General features: G+C 45.3%; 1 protein-coding gene across 1 annotated transcript in view; it reads left to right on the forward strand.

Annotated features, from left to right (window-relative positions):
* The first annotated feature begins 1,010 nt into the window (after positions 1-1,010).
* Positions 1,011-21,320, forward strand: part of IFT57 (intraflagellar transport 57) — a 27,180-nt gene continuing 6,870 nt past the window's right edge. Inside the window, exons 1-8 of the mRNA XM_019528614.1 lie at positions 1,011-1,194; positions 6,982-7,144; positions 8,205-8,323; positions 9,284-9,374; positions 13,396-13,464; positions 15,839-15,961; positions 18,306-18,377; positions 20,252-20,383. Of these exons, the coding sequence (XP_019384159.1) occupies positions 1,013-1,194; positions 6,982-7,144; positions 8,205-8,323; positions 9,284-9,374; positions 13,396-13,464; positions 15,839-15,961; positions 18,306-18,377; positions 20,252-20,383 (951 nt within the window). The 5' untranslated portion in view covers positions 1,011-1,012. The remainder of the gene's footprint in view (positions 1,195-6,981; positions 7,145-8,204; positions 8,324-9,283; positions 9,375-13,395; positions 13,465-15,838; positions 15,962-18,305; positions 18,378-20,251; positions 20,384-21,320) is intronic.

Below are 21,320 nucleotides of genomic sequence, written 5' to 3' on the forward strand. Positions count from 1 at the left end.
ATGTGTGTGCATGCGGGTGTGAGTGGGTGTACGTGCACGTTTGTTGGTATCCATGTGAATGGTTCTGTGTGTACATGGGTGTGCGTGTGTGTGATGGGTGTGCGTGTATTTGAGTGGTTTTGTGTGTGCATGCTTTGTGTGGCTGGATGCCCGTACGTGAGAGAAGTGCGTGTGACTGGTGACGTGTGTGAATGAGGGGTGTGAATAGGTGTGTGTATTTGTGTGGAGGTGTACGTGTTTGTGTATGAATGAGAATGAGGCTCAGTGGGGGTGCGAGTGTGTGAAAGGTGCGTGTGAACGGGCGTGTATACAGGCGTTTGAGTGGGGCTCTGTGAATAGGGGAACGTGTGTATAAATGGTGTATATGTGAGAATAGGTGTGCGTGTTTGCGTGTGTGTGGGAATGGGTATGCACTTCTGCGTGTGGGAACGAGGCTGTGTGTAAATGGGGGGCATGTGTGAATGGGGGTGCACCAGTGAGGGGGTGTGAATAGGCGATGCGTGTGTGCGGGGGCGTCAATGTTTGGGGAGTGCGCGTGTTTGGGGGAGTGCGCGTGTTTGGGGGTGACAGTGGGGTGCATCTGTGTGGGGAGTATGAATGGGGGGTCCACGTGTGTGTGGGTGACTATGGGTGCGTATCCGTGTGAACGGGTACGGGTGTGTGAACGGGTGCACATGCTTGAACGTGCGCGCGCCCCGGGGTGGCAGTGACGTCGCGGCACGTCACAACAGAACTCGACATTCTGGCGCTCCAGCGCCCCAGTCCTGCGCCCGCATGCCAATTCCGCGGGGGGCGGGCGAGAACAGCGCCTTGCAAGCCAGCGGGGCCCACGAGCTGCGAGGTGATTGGTGCAAGGGTATGGTGTACGGAGTGCGTGATTGGTTGCTTCCCCTTGGGGGCGGAGCTAAACAACCCGTGCAAAGATGCGATTGGCGGAGCTCGTTGCCGGGGTGACGGCGCTGTGGCCGGGGGGGGCAGCGCCTTGGAGGCCCTGGGTGGGGGGAGGCTGGAGATGGCGGAGGAGGGCGGCGGCGGCGAACGGCGCGGCGGGGAGGGGGCGGAAGCGGCGATGGAGCGGGGCCCGGGCGCGGCCTATCACATGTTCGTGACGATGGAGGATCTGCTGGAGAAGCTGAAGCTGCTCGACTACGAGGAGGAGGCGCTGCGGCGCCACAACATGCGGCCCCTCTCCAGGTGACCCTTGGCCCGGAAGCCGCTGCCGGCGCGGGACAGAGGGGGCGCTAACCAGGGGCTACCTGCCTCCTCTCCTGTAACGTCACCCTGGGGGGGGTCGTCTACCTGTAGGGGGCGTGGCTTACTGCCGGGGTGGGGCGTGACTTACGGTCGGAGGTGTGGCTTGCTAAAGCCCAGTGCCCCGCCCCTGAGGGGGTAGTCTTAGATCCTTCCAGGGGGGCCCCAGGGGCCACAGTAGCTGCCGGGCAGCCACACCTGAGGTCTCTCCCTGGCCCTAGTCTGGTCACCTCTCTGGGCAGCATTTTACTGGGCAGCAGGCACTTGCTCCTTGAACTCGTTCGCAGTCCAGCAGGCACTGGCTGGTGCTAGGTTTGCCAGCCCTCCAGGACTTCCCTTGAGCCTCCAGAAATTAGATCTAAATCTCCAGGAGACCACTGAGAGTCACCTGGAAGGTCAATGACATTCATTAAAATAAATATTTATTAAATGTTGAATCTGATTTATACAGTTGTCCAGTGGGTTTTTAAAATGTAGTAGGAACATTGCATTTGCCTTCCTGACATGAAGCCATTCATGTCATTACATTGTGTTATGAAACCTGGAATAGATTCAAACAGAGTTGGTACCCTTCGCTGGCATGACCCCCTCAGCCCGCTTGTCTGGCAAGGCAGCTTTCACTCCTGTCCCCATTCTGCGTTGTAGTTGTCCCACGGGTTCAGCTGGTGCATGCCCAGTAGCCCCCTCCATTAGCAGTGCAGGATAACCCTTGTCCCATGGGCGTAAGGCCCACATTCCTCAGATAGGCCTGAACCTCCCTGGCCTCTGCCCCTTGGCTCTGGCTCTTGGCCCCATGGCCTCAGCCTATGCTGCTTCAGGCTCTTGTCCCTCGCCGAAGTCAAGATCACAGCATGCTGGGCACTCTGCTTTGTGGCCTTCAAACACATCCTCGCAATCACTCCCAGTCCTCTGGTCATTATCAGATTCCTAACAGAAACACAAAAGGCCCACTGGGTAACAGTCCTTAACAAAAATGTTACCTGGCACAGGCACACTCCTGATATAGTGGCTCCCCTGCCTCTTCTAGTGGCTTCTCTCCTTGTGACTCTGGGTTCCCCATATCAAGCAGCAGAGTTCCTTGATCCTCAACAGTCAGGGCCAGGGTGCCCCACTCTGCCCAGGAGGCAAGCCCATATACTGGCCAGCTTGTCTCTGCTGCTCAGCTTGGGCACAGGGGTTTCTCTTTATTTCCTAGGGCAGGGATGGCCAATTATTTTGGGCTGAGGGCCGCTTACTGAGTTTTGGCAAGCCATTGAGGGCCACATGACAGGCAGCCAGGAGCAGATAAATATTAATTTTCAAAAAATTTTAGGGGCCCTGCGGGTTGGATAGAATGGCCTGGTGAGCCGAATCCGGCCCACAGGCTGCATTTTGACCACCCCTGTCCTAGGGCCTCTGTGAGAGGTGAGTCTGCAGTCTGGGGCAGCTGCATGTCATTCAGCAGTGTCCCTACCTGTTTGCAGCCTTTAGCTTACTCCTGGCCTAGTGCAGCTTCTGTGAAGCCTATTTCTAGGCAGCTGGATCCCCAAGGGACTGGCAGTTCTGTTCTAGTGGCTGCCTTCTCAGTACAGCTTATTGTTGTGGGTACCAGTCTTTCTCACCCTTGCAGCCTCTAGACTGAACACTTCTCCCCTGCTCCACTTCTCCTAGTCTTGGGGATCTAAGCTCCTAGTTTTTCCTTGGAGTTGGGTTCCCATTTTTGAGTCCTTGCCTCTCCAGGCTACAAAAGTCCTATTCTTAAATGGCTTGCAGGTCTTCCTTGTCCTTCAGCCCTTTCCCAGTAGTGGAACTGGCCATTCCTGTTACAGTGGATGTTTTGGTTTTAAGATTCAAACCCCTGACCTCATCAGTTAAGATGGAAGTGATTAATGTACACAGAGACCTTCAGATGTTCTGCATAAAAATCAAGGAAGTTAAAATAGATAATGAGAGGAAGTTAGTGGTATTAGTCTGAAGTCAGGCAGAAGGCAGGGTGAAGATGCACTTTAATTGAATCGGAGATGCATACACTTTCATTAGTTGTTATGATGAATGAGTTATATAGTGTCTGATGAAGTGAGCTCTTGTTCATGAAAGCTTATGCTTCTCTGATTCAGTCAAACTATACAGTGGATGTGATATTCAAGGAAGAAAGAAGAGAGTGGGATGGGGGGTAGGGAGAGAAAGGCATAGATTGAACAAGCCTTCCAGGCCTTTTCTTTAATCCCCAAAGAATTAAAAAAATTTCAGTGCAGTCTGTTTTGGAAAATATTTCACAGATTACTTTTAAAAACCAAATCCCGGCTCTTGGTGTCACTTACCATCATGCTTCTTGCAAAAGTCTGAGGTTTGTCACATTGCAACTTTCCCCTAGAGTATAAAATATGTTTATTTTTATCATCATCTTATTGATATTGACGATGATGATAATAATAATAGGCTTGGGGATAAACTGGTTGGGATGTCTCACTACAGCTCCCAAGGCCTGAATTTAGGTCATTCCAGACTTGTACCAAAAGGCAAGCCTCGGTCATCCCAGACATAAAGTAGGACTTTGTTATATGATCTGGGGAGCTAAAGGCAGCCAGACACAATGCTAGCCAATCAGCCCCTGGTGTGCTGTTGACTTACAGAAGCTAGCAACACCATACGCTTGGAAAGTCTTTCTTTTTTACTTTTAGGATAAGGGAAGAAAGCAAAAGAGTATGGGCAGATGTTCAGTTTGAGGTCCCAAAATTTCCAGGGCCAGGAAAACAATTCAGACTCCCTAACTGGAGAGCTAGAGTCACAAGCTCTCTAGTCAGGAGGTGATAGAGGGCTGCTCCTTGGTTTCCCATACTCCAGGGGTATCCCAGCCATTGACAGCCTGCCCTTTCCCTTTCTGGGAAGGTAGACAGGCTGTCAAACGATCAGCTGTCAGCTGCTGAAAAGCCAAAGACTAATGTTGGCTGCATCACATGACAGGTTCCCACTGCTGTGTGACGCAAATACAGTAGTGATGAAGTTGGAGTAAAAATCCCCATTAAGACAGGCTTGGATAGTCCTGGTCAAATGCCTTTCTGCCAGCTTAAATTCTACCCCAGGATCTTTTAAATAGGCACATTGTTGAAGAGTTTTAGTTTTACATGAGTGGAGCTGAATATTTATAAACTCCTTAGGCTACCATTGGCCCATTGGTCACATTTTGGCCACCCTTGAAAAATGACCTGTCTAATATGCATCCAGAAATAAATCTCTGTAGAGAGGCCAGGAGGACTGTTGCCTGTATAGGCTTAGAGCGTTAGTGCTGCCCTGATAGTCCAGGAAATATTTGAGAAGCAAGGGTTTTTTAATACTATTTTATTGGATCAACTTTGTGGTTGAGAGAGATGTTAGATAAGTTCTAGGGTATAAAATACCCTCTTTGGAACCCTCAGTGGGTTTTTTTCCCCCAAATCTTGTCTAACATCTCTCCCAACTATACAGTTGGTCCAAGAAAAAAGACCACCCAAAAACCCTTGTTTCTCATCTGTATAAGCACATTTTCATGATAAAGAGCCTTTCAAAATACTTTAAAGCCTCTAACAAGGGAAGTTGCAGAAATGTTCAGGGCCCTTTTTTTGGTACAAGGATGATGTTGGGTTTGATATGGTTATAACATACTAAGGCCCTGAATGTGCTAAGGCTTCTGCACGTGGGTAACTTCACCAAAAGCAACCTGTTTGAATTCAGTAAGAATTCAGGGGGTTAATTGTGGGGGTATATGTTTGCAAGATTGATACCAGTGACTGTATATCTTTTTGAATGTCATGCATTTTATCTTTTAATAAGTTTTTTTTTACACATGAAAGGTAGTCTTTGAGAGGAATGTAGGATTTAAAAATTACTTATCGTTTGGTATGTCACCTTAATGAGTTTCTGTATACAATCTGAAATAGGTTCCCTGCCAGATTTTTTTTTATTATGTGTGAAAATGCATTGATAGTGATACTTTCTTTGCTTATTTTTCCTATAACATTATTATTATTATTAGCTTTTATGTGCAGCCATTTATTAGAACTTATAGTTATTTTTATTTTCCATTTGACTGCTACCACAGAGGGGGGTTTTCCCCTTATAGTTTTTTTCCCCTTATAGTTCCCTTTAATATTGTTCTATGTCCAGCGTATTTACTGTTTCAGTGTGTTTTGTATAAGTTTCAATGTGTTGTGTATAAGTTTTGATACACTGTGTAAGTGTAGGTTTTCAATGTAAATTTTGTAATGACAAATAACTTCTATATCAGAAATATATACATTAAATGAAAGAAGTCCTGGATACTTGGAAGTAATGCAATATTGTAGATGGAATGCCTAACTCATTATTTTTTACTGCTTTAAAAATGTTACAGGTGTTTCGCAGTTTAGATGACATTTTAATTAGTTTCAATTATTGCACAGCTCTCTCACTACTCAATGATGTTTTGGCATTGTAGGGCCTGGTGCTACATTCAAAATGGAAGTCACTGGAAACAGAATGACCCTCATATCTTTTAGGAGCCTTAGGGTGACTTAGAAGAGTCACTAGGTTCAGTTTGCATAAGCTAACCCAGCTGCTGATAACTAAACTGCATCAGCGAGGGGCTGAAAGTCCAAGTCTGATTAGTTCCTAGAAGCTCCAGCACCACATTTTATGTCAGGGCTGTCTAACTTCCCAGCAGCCCCGGGCGGTACACTGTATCAGTCATATGCTGCAAGAGCGGGCCTCTGTGATTCCCACCCCCCCGACATGGCCCCTCCACCTGGTGTGGCTGTGGGAGAGGAGACTGCAGGGGTTCTCAGGCTACATGTGGCCTATAGGCCACCAGTTATACAGCACTGTTTTATATTACCATACTGCACTTGTTGGCTCATCATTTCATAGTTTCATCGTTGTAAGGGGCTGGAAGGGACTTTACAGATGATCAGGTCCAGCCCCCCTGCACTTGGGGAGGAAAGACTGCTGGGATGAGATGATCCCAGCAAGATGGGCATCAAGACACTTTTTGAAGATTGCCAGGGGAAATAACTACCACCTTTAGGGAGAGCCTGTTCCAAACCCTGGGCACTTGACTTTTAAAGTTTTTCCTTATGTCTAGCCTGAAGCGATCTTCAATCAATTTGTATCCATTATTTTTTGTCCTCCCTTGGGGGGCTTTCATGAATAGATGCTCTTGCCCAAGCCCTGGTATATACCCCGATATACTTATAGGCTCCCACCAAGTCCTCTCTGAGTCTTCCATTCTCCAGACCGAGCAGTCCCAAGTCTTTCAGCCTCTCCTCATATGATCTGGTCTTTATCATTCACTCTGCAGGAGACATTAATTATATGTAGTAATTTTAGGTCTGTATGGACTCGCCCTATATTCATGTATTCTATAGATAGTGTGAGCCAGAGGTGTAGCTGATAAGATTTGCTCCCAGGTTGCAAATGCCAGTAGCACTGTGCAAGTCACTGTGCCAACAGAGTGTGGCAACATGGAATTTGGTGGCACTGAGCTGACCCTGATCCCCACCTGCTTCCCTGGCACTCCCTTTAACTTAGTGCCTGGGGCTTATGCCCCAGTGGCCCACCACAAGTTACACAGCTGCTATGAGCTTTGGTTCAAAGCTTTTGTATTAGCTCATGGCTGAATATTGTGAAGCTACTTTGAGAGAATGAGTATTTTAAGGGACTTGTTAAGAGGAGCCTGCCTATACTGTGTTGCCCTCTAGTGGAGAGGTCAGAAAATGATGTTTCCCCTATTTTGACCAGGCATTACTTCGCATTGCCTACAAACCCTGGTGAGCAGTTCTATATGTTTTGTGTGCTTGCTGCATGGCTGATTACTAAAGCAGGACATCCCTTCGAGCAGCCACAAGAATATGATGACCCCAATGCAACAATATCAAGCATACTGTCAGCGTTGCGATCGTTTGTAAGTGCTGAACATATTTTTGTCTTCCTAAAGGTGCTTTGGGCATGCATATAAACTTCTGAGATGACAGTAATTGCTGCTTTTATCTCCATAATCATATTTCCTTTTTTATCTCCGCACATTTCCAAGGGTTTGACTTTTTTCCCCCTTTTATCTCTTAAGTTTCCTACCATGAAAGATAACGAGAATCTTATAAAGATTGTTTTTACTAATTCTCTTTAGGGAACTGCAAAAAATGGTTTCATTGTATAGTATGTTACCTCTTCACCTCTATTATCATTACCCATTCTAAAGCTTAGTATACTTTCTGTGAAATGGATTAAATCAATACTAACTGAAATGCAAGTGACATTTTGAAATACTCTGCTATATACAAATTAAAGATTTTTTTTTTAATCCTGTACAAATGCTAATATTTCCACTGCCATTGAAGACAACAAGAACATTTCTAGTATTGTGAATGACTTGGCATTGGCTCTATATTTTGAATTAATTTTTTTATTAAGAAATAAAAGGCACAAGCTGTTACTTCATTGTAACATGTGTAAGGTGCCGTCCTGTGGAAGACTAAGAAAGGAGCATCTCTTTGGAGTGCTAAGGAGGCCTTTCCATAAAGCAGTAACTTTCCATAAAGTGACAAGATGCACATCTGTTTTCTCTGTGTAATACACAAATATTACCAGGAACAAATGAATCAGCAGTGAACAGACACTGTTTCTCATGCCATGGCTGATTTTCTGCTTCAACTGTTTGTACCTTATCATTTTCTCTTTGTCTTTTCTTGGCCATTCTCTTCCCTCAGTCCTCTTTATTCTCTCTCTCTTCCTACTATAGCTGCCCTTTCAGTGGCCCTTCCTGGACCTTCATCTCTCATCTGCTATTTTTGTTTTTTTCTATCCTCTTTACATGACTGGAAATGTTAGAACTAAAATATGGATAACAGTTTCCAGGATTTTCATGTGCTGTGAACACTCTGGTGTTAGTGAAGAAAATGCCGTTACCTCTCTGAAAGAAAGTGTGATCGATGGGCAGCAGTTAATATTATATCTCTTTGTTTTAGGGGAGGTCGGTGGATTTTCCTCCTTCAAAATTAAAGGCAGGTTCTGGAGAACAAGCTTGTTATGTCCTTGACTGTTTAGCTGAAGAAGCCTTGAAATATACTGGCTTTAGCTGGAAAAGGTGCAGTATACTTGTACAAATCTTTTTGTAGACCTTGTTTTCAAATGCTAGTCATACAGGATGCCCACCCTATTGTATACAGACATAGCTGTAAATAAAATGTGAAATATTTTGTTTACTGCTTCATTATGCTTAAATGATGACTTCACTATGGTTAGGAACAGCAAGACAAGTTAATTCCTAATGCATTACCACACAGTTCAGTGGAATGATACCAGGAATCAGTTTGGGGCATTATTTTTCCTTCTTGATTAACTGGATTTGCTCGTTTCCTTTTGTTTATTTTCTGCTATAGCACAATCATTTACAAGTCAAACCACTGGATACTAATACATAAATCAATGTCCTATCAGACCCTCTCAGTACTAACACATTCCAGTGGAAGTATTCTCCCTTTGGTATCTTGGTGCAAATAGGAAATTTAAACCTTGTAATGGAAAACAGTCTTGTGAGGGAAAACTGGAGGAGAAAAGTAGATGAAGAAGAACTTGCAGGAAAAATGTTTGTGTTTGTTTAGTTGGGCTCTGAAATAGTACAAAGGAAATGAATTGTACCATATTGTTTGTTTACTACTAAAATTGTGTCCGTCAGACAAAATTAATCTGTAGGGACTCAATCATTTGTAAGGTTAGTCAGCAATGAGAAACCCTGTCGACGTTAATCCCTGGGTACTTTCACAGCAAAGACACACCACACCATTTGGCATAGTATTTAATCCTTGCTTTCAGGAATAATCTAAAATGGCTAATTTTTTTCATGTCAGGACTAGCATTTTGTGTGTTCAAAATATTAATTTCCTGCGCTTGCTCTGTCATTGGCTCTAGTCAGCATCATCTCTGCGTCTTGTACAAATGTTTGTTTGCTGATAGCTCCTCTGGAGGACATTTATCACATGGTAGTCATTTGCTGTTCATGAAATCTGTAATGCTCTGTGAACATATACTGTATACCTTGTTTCAGACCAGCATACCCAATGGAAGAGCTGGAAGAAGAAGCAATAGCAGAAGATGATGCAGAATTGACACTTAATAAGCTGGAGGAGGATATTGCAGTAGGTGTTAGTGATTGTTTCTGATTATACCAATATTTATCAATTCTGAGCTTTTTCTTTGTGACCCAAGTAATTTGTTTTTTTCTAATATGTTTTTTTTCTGCTGGTCTCCTCCCCATTTTCTCCTGCTTTTCACTGTGTTAGCTTCTCTTTACTGTCACTTTCTTGTTTTAGTTCAGATTGTAAAGTCTTTGGGGAAGGGCTTCTGTTATTATATGTATTTTAGAGAGTATAAATGATTGCATGCTTTTTATGCTTTGAGAAGAGCCATCAGGAGGTGGCCTGTAACTGTAAAAAAACAACCAAATAAACAAACAAAAAAAACCTTCACAGGACTTACCTACTAAAGAACCCAATCCTACATGCCTCATAGAAACACAGAATAGTAGATTTGGAAGGGACCTCAGGAAGTCATTTGGTTCAACCCCTGCTGCTTAAAGCAGGATCACCCCTGCCTAAAACATCCTAGTCAAGTGTTTGTCCAACCTAATCTTAAAAATGTCCAGGAATGGTAATTCCACAACCTCGCTGAATAACCTGGTGTGATAGTTAACCATCCTCATAAGGAGAAAGGTCATTTTCCTTTCTGCAATTTAAGACCATTGTTCTGTGTCCTATCCCCTGTGGCCATAGAGAATAGTCTATCTCCATCCTCTTGGGTATTTGAAGGCTGTTATCAAATTCTCCCTCAGTCTTCCCTTCTCCAAACTAAAGCCTAGAATTTACAGCTGCAGAGAAAGATCAGTCACCATTTTATTTATAACTGCCCTTCAGATATTAAAAGCCTGGTTTAACCGCCACCCCCCAGTCTTTTCTTTTCCAGACTAAACAGTTCTAGTCCTTTCAGACTGTTCTCATAAGTCATGCTTTGCAAGCCTCTTTTAATTTTTGTCACTCACAGCTGGATTGCTTTTAATTTGTTCACATCTTTTTTTAAAGTGAAGTGAGTTGCCCAAAACTGGTCACTGTACTCCAGGCTCTGGACTTAACGAGTGACCAGTTTTGGGCCTCTCACTTCACTTTAAAAAAAAGATGTGAACAAATTAAAAGCAATCCAGCTGTGAGTGACAAAAATTAAAAGAGGTTTGCAAAGCATGACTTATGGTTGTCATGAGCAAAGGCTTGAAGGCACATTAAGGGTGCAGGTCTACACGTGCATGCTGTTAATGTGCCTTCAAAATGGCGATTTTAGGCTATTCACACCTAAATTTGATACCTGCAAAAGCAAATAGCTAACCAATAGCGAAAAGCTAACATGCCTTAACACACGTGTAGACGTGCACGTAATGTGCTAAGGTGCATTAACACTGTGTATGTTAACTGATTTAGGACTAACTTTAGTCCCAGGTCAGTCTGCACACCACACTGATGTGCCTTAATGCGTACACGTGTAGGCGAGCACCTAAATTGCCTAAATGTGCATTAGGCAAATGCACATTAAGTTTAGGCATGTGTAAAAGCATATGTAGATACTCCCCTTGAGATTTCGTTTATTGCTTAAGTAGGGCTGTGCTGGCTACCTAAAATGTGGTCTCTATGCTGAGTGTTTGTGAGTGGCAGAAAGATAGCTTCTGTGGCATACAAACATTGATAGTTTTTTTTAATTGCTGTGTTTAAGCAGGACTTGTCCCCAGTGGGAGGAATGTCAAAGATGTGCTAAGTCAGGGGTGTCAAAGATCCAGCCTGCAGGTTAGATCCAGCGCACAGAGCCTCATAATCCAGTGCTATCCTTTTGCTGTGCCAAACTACCCAAGCATGCAGTACCCAGAATGTGTGCCACCCATAGTACTCACTTGGGCTGGATCCTGGGCTGTGCCACCAGTGGCACTGCCTGCGCACTGAGATGTTCGCTTGGGTTGAGTTCCAGGCTATGCTGTCCGTGGTACTCTCTTGGGTGGTGTCCTAGACTGGTCTAGATAGGTGTTGCCTGTGCTGCATCAGGCATGTGAGCGCTGAGGTTCTGTGGGCCTGATCCAGCCTGTGGAGGGCCCCATGCCATTCATCTAGTCCAGGGAGCCAGGTGAGTTTGATACCCTGACCTAAGTGAGTCATAAGTTCACTTTCCTCCTGATCTGTCCTAAGACCTTTGGAGGGAAGTACTCTCAGACAGAAAAAGTGAAAATGGTAAATCCTAGGAATCAAAGGTAAAGCTGAGAAGCCGCTCCTTGTGGGTCAACAATGTGCCTGAAGGTGGCAGACATGTCATATGCTCAGACTGGTGTGACTTACATTGGTATGTATGCTGCTGTAAGTTACATCATTGTCCATAGTTTGAAGATGACCATTTCCTCAAAGTATATAGCCATCTACAGGCAATGAGAGCCAGTAATAACCTATAGCAGGGGTTCTCAATCCCTGGGCTGCGGCCCCATGCCGGGCCATGGTGGGTCGGCTGCCAGTCCGCAGCACAGTTGGCTGCTGGTCTGGAAGTCACCATGGACCACATTATTTATCACCCAGAGCCGGGAAGAGAGGTCATAGTTCTTTCCACAGGGCCCGCAGCAGCACAGGGTTTGGCCCACCTTCCTGCCTGGGGATGGGAGTATTCTTACATGTCTTCCAGCCAGAAATTCTGGCTTCAGTCAGCTGTGACTGCTGGGCCGCAGTTTGCAAGGCCGTGGCCACTCCGGGGTGCGGTTTGCCAGGTCACAGCTAAAAACTTTGAGAACCCCTGACTTGTAGCATTGAGCAAGCAGCTACCCCAAGATGAAATTGAGCCTACCTGTACTTGCTATACGGTGAATAAATGGGTGACTTATACTGGGGTATAATTACTTCTGACTGTAAGGGGTAATTTTGTATTTTGGAGAAGATAAGGTGTACGGCGTGGAGCTGTACATTGTGCATTCATGCCACACTTACACTAGGGTAACGTCAGATTACATTGGTGTATGTGTCATTTGCTCACATTGTGAGAAGGTTCATGTTCCTGAGAACTATGACCAGGTTTTAGAGCGAGAAAGAGAAAACACTGATTTACAGATTGTGCTGGTTGTAGCTATGAGTGACTCTGAACTTAAAGTTCACACAGGAAAAATGCCAGCAAACAAACTTTCTTCTAGTTTAAGCAACCTTAAATACAGCCCTATTAAAGCTATTCAGAATGCACAATCTATAGTCTGTGGCAATCTTCACAGCCATTGGCTGCAAGGTTCCACACTAAAATAAACTATGTGCTCTAACTTGTGTTAGTACAACATTACCTGGCATTTATAACTAAGCAGAGAGACACTTCCTTCAGTGCCTTTTTGGATTTATAAGGATTGATTATTTGTTGATTTGACTAATTCAGGGATTTAAGGCTACTTATTGATCTATTTTTTAATAAATAGTAATTCAGTTTTAGACATATGCTGCCTTCCTTTCATTTTTGTTTGCTTGTTTTATTTCTTTCAATAGGCAAAAAGGGTCTAAAACCCCTGAGGACCTGGCTGGACATAATTCAGTGAATATAAAACCTGACCACTTTCCTGCAATGAGTCTGTGGTTCCCAGAACTTCCGTTGCTTGCATTGTGGTAGAGGAGGGCCCCGTTGTGCTAGGCACTGTATAAGCAGATAGCAAAAAAGACAGTCCCTGAGTGGAGTAGTTTGCAACAGAGCCAGTGGTAGCTGGATTGTGGATAAGAGTCACATTTGCCACTGGTGTGAACCCAGTCAAGCTGTAGTAATTTAATTGTTGGCCTCTCTGCCTTGCAGCTGTTAATAGAATGTGCCACATCATTTATCATCCAGAACGCAATTGGGAAAAACTGAGAGTTGTGATTGTTTTCAAATGGAAAACCTAGTTCTCAGTGTCTACCTTCCGATAGCTGTAATGAAAATCCTAGCCAAAGTTTCATTCTTCATAAGAAGCATGCTACACAAGAGCTGAATTTCAGTAAATGCCAAATTGTGGTTTTGCAAAACATGGGAAATATTGCATGTTGTGCTGTAGTTTAAGGAGGTGGAAACCATCATGGTTTTTTAAAGAAAAGGAATTCAATATTTACTAAGTACATACTCATGCCATTCCCTTTTAAGGAAGAAGAGTCAGATGGTGAAGAGAACTTCATTGATCTGAATGCTCTAAAGGCGCAAACTTATAAATCAGTAAGTTTTGTTTTGTGTTGTTTTTGTTTGCCTGCCAGCATTTTAATAACAGTTGGAAATCTCTACGGCTTAAAAAGGAACCTGTTTACAGTGTTTTAATAAAACAGTTGTCATGAGCAAAGGCTGTCCCTTTAGCCTGATAAGCATATCATATTTACTCAAATCCAAGATGAGGGTTTTTGCTCGTATTTGACACAGGACGAAAAGCCTCATCTTGGATTTGAGTACTGGCATGGGGCAGATGGCTGCTGGGCCCCCAGCTGGGCCAGGGCCAGGGCCAGGGCAGCTTGAGGTGGCTAGTGTGATAGTGGGTGTGTGCAGTGGGGAGAGCTCAAAAGAGTGAGGGAGAGCACATCATGGGGGTGGGACAACAGGAGAGATCATGTGATGCAGGGAGGTGGAGCACAGGAGAGAGAGCACAGTGTGGGATGGGGTGCGCAGAGCACAGGAGAGCCCATGCAGTTTAGGGGCTGGAGAGACAAGAGTGTGTGGCATTGGGAAGACTGCACAGTGGCAGGGGAGCAACTGTAGCTCCACCCCTGGCCCTGACCCAGAGCTGGGGCTGTGGCCAGGGCTAGAACTACCCCTATCTGGTTGGGGTTATGCATGAAATCAGAGCAGCTGCATAGGGTAAGCGACAGGAGTTGGGGGGTCAAGTGGTTGGGGGAAGGAGGCAAATGACAGAGGGGACAGGGAGAAGGGGGATAGGTGTTAAGGGGTACAGGCATCAGGGTGGGATAAGGGGAGGTCAGGCCACTTGCCTCCCCTGCTGCTGCTTTTCTTGTCACTTATGCCCCAGCCCCTGCTTTCTCAGCTATGGGAGTCAGAGATGGGGAGTGGGGGGAGGGCAAATTTAAGATAACCCCCCCATAATTAGGTTTTATAACTCAAAAATTATAACAGACTTATAATTTTTGAGCTATAGAATCTAATTATTGGGGGTTTGTTTTGTATTTGGATAAAGGCAGTAATACAATCTAAACTTGAAAAGTTGAGAGAGAAACTTAAAAAAAGCAAATGCGCCTGGTTTCTAAACCATTGCTGCTGGAAAACTGAAGAATCAGCTTGCAAAATTGAACATGGAAAATACACATTATTTATTTGTTTGAGTTTTTTTAGATTGTGGTTCAGATAGTGTTCTGGCTCTTATTTTTTCTGGAATATGTATTATTAACTCATTTTCTATAGTTAACTCAATCTGAAAAGATGTTCTGATTCCTCTTACTCATAAGCTAATTGCAGATGTGAAAAAAAACCACACACTTTACCCGAAGAAGCAGCCTGTTAGTTCAATCCAGCTCTGCAACATCTGTATAGATCAGGTGCTTCAGCAGGGCTCTTTGGTGTTTTTATCTAATAGCTGATTCAATCAGCTATTAGATAAAAACGCCCAAAAAACCCCACTAAAGCGCCCAATCTATACAGATGCTGCAGGGCAGGGTTGAAATAACACTATGCCTCTTCTGGGCATGTGCTGGTATTGGCATGGGAGCACACTGAGTTTGTGGGTGTGAGGGGACTGTGGGGGTTGGGGGGGCAGTTTGTTTGTTTTCATATCTGCAAGCAACCATAGAGTCAGAAAAAGAAAGAATGAATCAGAAAGTAATATAGATTAAATAATGCTTCAGAAGACTAAAATCTAATATTTTTTCCATTTTTTCTATACTCTAAGGCAGCAGTGCTCCAACTTTTTGTCTTCAGGTCTTGATGGGCAGTGCTTGGTCCTTCTGCAGGCTTTGTCTAGGCGGTCAACCCAATCAGGGGCCTCGGTTTTGCACAGCAGGGCCCAATCCAGCTGTATGAACTGGGGCCAGGGGCAGCCCAGCCCCACTTCAGCTGCATGGGGAAAGGTGGCTTGGCTCTGTCCTGACCCAGCCTGGTGGCAGGGGAAGGTGGCATGACCCAGCCCCAGTCTAGCCCTACAAGAAGGGGAGGGGGGATGGCCCACCCCAGCTTGACCAGGTGGAGGGACGGAGGTGTGTCCCGGCTCTGCAGGGGGAGAAGGGGGCATGGCTCAACCCCAAACCCCAGCTGTACACTAGGAGGGGGCATGGCTCAGCCCTGTGGGGAGAAAGGAGTGCAGCCCAGCCCCAACCCAACCGAGTGGAGGGAAGGGGATGTGGTCTCACCCAGATCTGGCCATGTGTGGGGATCCTTGCGTGGGGCTTGGGATTTTGGCAGTGGGCAGGAGTGGCAGTATTGACTGCCACTGCTCCCCCACTGCCAAAATTTCTGACCCATGGGGAGCCCGCATGCAAGATTCCAAGGGTCTGAGGACTGGAGGTTGAGCAGCACGAATCTAAGGCTAATCCATTGTAACTTAGATCACCTAGAAATTGTACTTTTTCCCCCCTCTAAAAATGTGTGCATTTAGGACATGAACAACTCCACAAAGCAAGAAGAGATTTTAGAGTCCACGACAGATGCAGCAGAGTGGAACCTGGAAGTGGAACGTGTTCTTCCACAGCTGAAAGTTACAATTAGAACTGACAATAAGGTGAACCAGGGGGTGGATTTGTGCGTTGGTATGCTTTGACTTAAATGAGTCAGATCAGCAGTTTATAGTTTATCATCTTCCGTTTTTATTTTTCCCAATCTTTTACATGACATGGGTTCCAGTGAGGCATTTTTTTACTGAATTTGAACTTTTCTCACTCGCTTGCCCCTGCAATAAAACTCAGTAGCAGAATTACTTATTTTAATGTTTCTTCTAATCTATATAATAATTAGCACTGCACTACTTGCACAACGCTTTAATGAACTGCTGATATGTACTTGAATTGCAATGGAAGCTTTTTAAAATATGGAAAGTGCTTTTCAAATCAAACTATTAATTTAGCTTCTAAAAAAAGATCTACTTGGGACAGCATAAAGAAACATAATAGCCTAGCACATGGCTCTTCTTTTGGGTGTTTTTTATGGTCAACCACATGAAAGACCTCATTCGGATCTGCAGGGCTGCAGCGGGTGCTGTGCGCTGTTGGCACAGCCCACAGCATATCGTCTTGTGGGGCACTTCTATTCCAAGAGCATATTTGTATTGCAGTCTCTAGTGCAATGTTCAGGATACATCATCTAGCTGTAAATAGGGTGGCTCAAGTACCAGAAACCATTTAGCTACGGAAACCTGGAATTAAGCATGGGCTAATTCACATTGTGCTGCCATGGCTAAATGGTTCCCAGAACCCAAACTAGGTAGTTTGGGTATGTGCAGTACGCTGATTTCTGTGTAGACATACACTAAGTTTGGACCATGTTAATTAGTCTCTTGGTTAAATAGCAAGGACAGTGTGTTGTTGGCTCCCTAGTATAGGGAAATTAATCCTTGCTAACGCTTTGTGTTGAAGTTTTCTTAAAGGCAGTTAGTGGGAGAAACTAGACTAGAATGCTTGATCTCAATTCCATGCTCCATATACTACGTTGTAAATGAAAGGGTATGACATAGTGGCTGCCTCTCCTGCTGCCACATGATGGAGGAGGCCCCAGGAGGCCACATGCTTCTGGTGCAGACCATGTTGGGGTGGGAGGGCCAGATGCCACCTGCCGGGGTTATAAGGGACCACATGCCACCTACAGGACTGCAGGAGGTTGGGTGCCATAGACACAGCCCTCAGTATGTCCCTTACAGCATATAGCCCAGGGACCACACAACAACACCACCTGCAGCCTCTAGCTTCAGGGAAGTTGTACAACACTGCTTTAATGCACTGGAAGTAGGTCTGCCTCCTGTTCTGGCCTTTTTCACATAGCATAGAGAAAGCACCACACATCACCTTGTGCATGATTTCCCAAGCTGTGTGCCCATACAGGGAAGGTTAACTGATTATTAGCACAGCTCATTATAAAATGAATTGTGTGTGCATATCCAAAGTATGTTTTTAAGCGTAAGGGTCCAGCAAATCATCACAAACCTTCACCAATCAACAAAAGACAAACCTGTAACCTTAGGTCTCCTACCAAGTTTAAATTCTTTACTACCTGCCCTGACACAAAATACACTTTCTGTACTCAGCCTTTGCCTAATTCCTGAACAGATTACAGGTAGCAGGCTGCACATGCTTCACAGCTGCTGGGCCTGTGATCTGTGCTTCTTTCTCCCTGGCACATGTAGGCTCCAGTCCAGCAAGGCATTTAAGCACTTGCTTAATTTTAAGCAGGTAAATGTTCTCATGGAAGTGATACTTGTGCTTAATGGTAAGCATGTGTTTAAGCACCCTTCAAGAATCAGCCATGGTATGGTGTGGGAAATTTTAGAGAAGAGTAATATTATACATTGTATTTTTCCTATATCCTAATATAATGTGCATATAATCCAGCAAATGTAATATAGATTTATTCCCTGCATTCCAAGATAAGGGAGCTGGGTAGCTTTGCTTGCTCATTTCCTTTCTCTCTCTTTATATGGCTAGGAATGGGGAGAACTAATGATTCAAATGCTACTGCATCTTTGGATGTGTTATCTGTGCTTTTTTTCTGCCTGAGACCTACCACAACTAATGAAGCAGTAATCGATATTTGTGCCTGGAAGCCCCAACAAAGTGTTCTGTATCAGAAGTGCTTTTATAAAGATCCTGGCCTCAATTCCATCAGTGAGGATGTTCAGTGTTTGGTTTTGAATTCAGATGTCACAGTGTGACATTCATGAGTTTGATAAATCGTGTCACCATAAAGCAGTGCCCTCAGGGTAGGAATATAGCTGCAAAACTGCACACAGCAACAGTTTACAGCACCAGGTATGAACAGGATTGCGTGTAGGCATCTCTCTGTATATCCTTTTTCATTTACAGTATTATTTAAATGTATAATTTAGTCATTTAATTTGACTTTTTTGTATATTTTAGGACTGGCGAATCCACATAGATCAAATGCATCAACACAAAGATGGAATTGAATCTGCTTTAAAAGAAACTAGGGTATGTCTTGTACCTGCAGGATACTCTATTGATCGCTTAGCATTTCAGCTCCTCTTTAATTATATATTGACTGCTAAACTCTTCATTACAGGTTTCCCTTGCTTTATGCAGTACATATGTTCCTGGAAAACTGCACATAACTTGAATCTGCATAAAGGGAACCCGCTTTACAATGTAACAAATAGGGATACATTCAAAGACCTCAACTGTACCCACGGTCATGAGGAAGGGTGAGGGGCAGGCGCTGCACAGCCAGGGCGAGGCATTGGATGAGGTGCCCAACTCCTGCTGCTCCATGCATGCATGGGGGGCATGTTCCCCCAGATCTGCATGTAGGATGAGGGCGGACTGCCACTGCGGGCTGGGGAGGGGGTGGCACCAGGCTCTTCCCGGCATGGGGCTGGACCAGTCTGAGTGGCCAAGGCCCCAGCGGTGAGGGAGGGAGCATGGCACAGTCAGGAACAGAGGCTGGGCTGAGTGGGGCCCTGGGCAGGGTGGGCAGTGGGAAAAGTGGAGGCCCAGGATGCTCCCCACCAATCTGTGTGCAGGGTGGAGGCAGCTGCCACTGCACACTACTTTGCTCCCTGCTGCAGCTGCCCTGGGAGCGGCTCTCGGGGCAGTGGAGCTCAAAGCACAGCGGCAGCCACCTCTGCCCCATTCACAGATCAGGGGGGCCACATGCCCCCCAGGCCTCTGCTTGTCCCACCACCAGGCCTGACCGGGTCCCCACTCACCCAAGCCTCTGCTCCTGCCTGTGCCCAGCTCCCTCCCTCACTGCTGGGGCCTCAATCTGTGCCCCTGCCCTTGGCCCTTTCCCATCCCCCCACCTCTTCCCCCACAGAGTTACCTGCTTGGGGGGGCTGAGGCGCACCTATGCCAATCACATAACAGTGAATTTACCTCACATATAATGAATTTTGGGTATAGAAAGGGTCATCACATAAGAGTGAATTTGTGTATACAGAACCCTCATAAAGCAAGGGAAACTTGTATTTTATTAGTGTTGTTTTACAACATTGTAGAGAAATGTAGCAGTGAATGAAATGAATGAAACATTAGAGGAAGTGAAACGATACCATTTGTCCAAGTATTGCCTTACAGAGGCCTACAGTAAAAGCTTTGTTATCTGACATCCCCCAGGAATGGGGGATCCTGGATAACAAAATATGCCGATTAATTGAGCAGCTCCGGCCGCTGCTTCTCCTACCGCTGCTTCTCCTACCGCATCTGAGCCATCCCTCCTCCCCTCCTGCAGCATCGCCGCCCCTCCCACGGGCCCTGTGGGCCCCACAAGACAGGGAGGCAGGCTCCATACATCCTGTTATGTCCCCGGGCTGTGGGGGCTTGGCAGCACAGGCTGCTTTGCCCCAGGCCATGGGGGCTTGGAGAAACCGGAAGTGCCATGGTGGGCACTTCCAGTTTCATTTTATCTTACAAGCCAACATGCCAATTACTAGATCATGCTTGTTTGTAAGATGCCAGTTAACAGAACTTTTACTGTACCTACAGTTATGAGAGAAAACGTAGAGGAATTATTTAAGATGGTTCACCAGATATGTCTAAGCATAATGGACCAGAACTTGGGCTTAATACAGTAATGAGACTAGCTTTCTGACTGAGATGTATCAGAATAGTCTGTCAGCAGACATGATGGAAGTACCATTCCTTGAAAATGTGGATCTGGATTAGACTTAACTGTTAGACAGCTTAGAGAGCAGTCTTGCATTGGCTGTCAGGCAAATCTCCTAATCATTCTTTTCTGTTTCTAACTTTTCTGATTTTTGTCAGAATTACAGCCTGTAGAATTACAGCAAATTCTAAAAACATTGAGGTACTTTATGTATAACAGCTGATCACAGAATAACCTTTTCTAGGGTTACCTTGACAAACTTCACAATGAAATTAGTAGAACCCTGGAGAAGGTCAGCAGTCGGGAAAAATACATCAACAATCAGCTGGAGCATTTGGTTCAAGAGTATCGTGTGGCACAAGCCCAGCTGAGTGAGGTAATGCACTGACCCATTGCTGTTGCTTTCTGTAGTGCTGGTTCACCCACAGAAGTTAAGTGCAATAAACAGCGTTCAAGAAACTTTCTGCTGTCACGGTGAAGGGAAGATAAAAACAGCAAAATATTTTGGCAATTACTTATATTTAGTAAATGAGGTTAATCTGAGGCGTGATTATTGCTAGTTGAAAACTTTCCCTAAATACGTGAATTGGTTGCAAGACTTGGGATGCTGGTAAGTTCTACCCTTGAAAGTCCAGGTTATCATGATACAGTGGTAGATCTGGAACCTGGATTCATTTTTTAACTCAGTTAATGACATCCTGTGTGGATTAAATAAAGTTCCACTGAACTTTGTGCCTCCATTCCCTGTTTGAAGTGTTCCTTATCTCACAGTGCTGATAAACTGTCTTAATTCTTATGAGCCTCTTAGTTACTATGGCAAGGTGACTGCCTGTGTCCTTAGCTAGTGAGCATTTTTGCTTTACCTACTTATTTGATCAGTCCTCTTAGAACAGGGGTTTCAAACATGCAGCCCTGCCATCTAGCCCCCGGTGCTGCCCCAGGTCTGATCAGACCCACATGGGGTATTGTATGCAGTGGCAATGCATAGGGGGTGCATGGGCACTCCCTGAGAGCACTGGTGCAATCTCTGTCAAGCCGTGCTCCCTGTTTAGGTAACAGGCGGGGGGCAGGTGAGAACACCGGTGCCCCCTGTGGGTGCCGGCTGGAGAATGGAGCCGCCAGCAAAAGCAGCCACACCGCTTCCGGAAGTGGCCGTGGGACTTCTGGACATGCCCCATGGCATGGCTGATTTTGGTGTGTGAGATCGGCCATGGGACATGACCCACCTGACTCAAGAGACACCAGGTTTGTGTGCACTTGTAGTCTGGGGCCAGTCCGAACCTGGCCCAGGACCCCCTTCCCCACCACCCCCC

Source organism: Crocodylus porosus, unplaced genomic scaffold (assembly GCF_001723895.1).
Source record: "Crocodylus porosus isolate Cpor-Errol unplaced genomic scaffold, CroPor_comp1, whole genome shotgun sequence".
Taxonomy (NCBI): Eukaryota; Metazoa; Chordata; order Crocodylia; family Crocodylidae; genus Crocodylus; species Crocodylus porosus.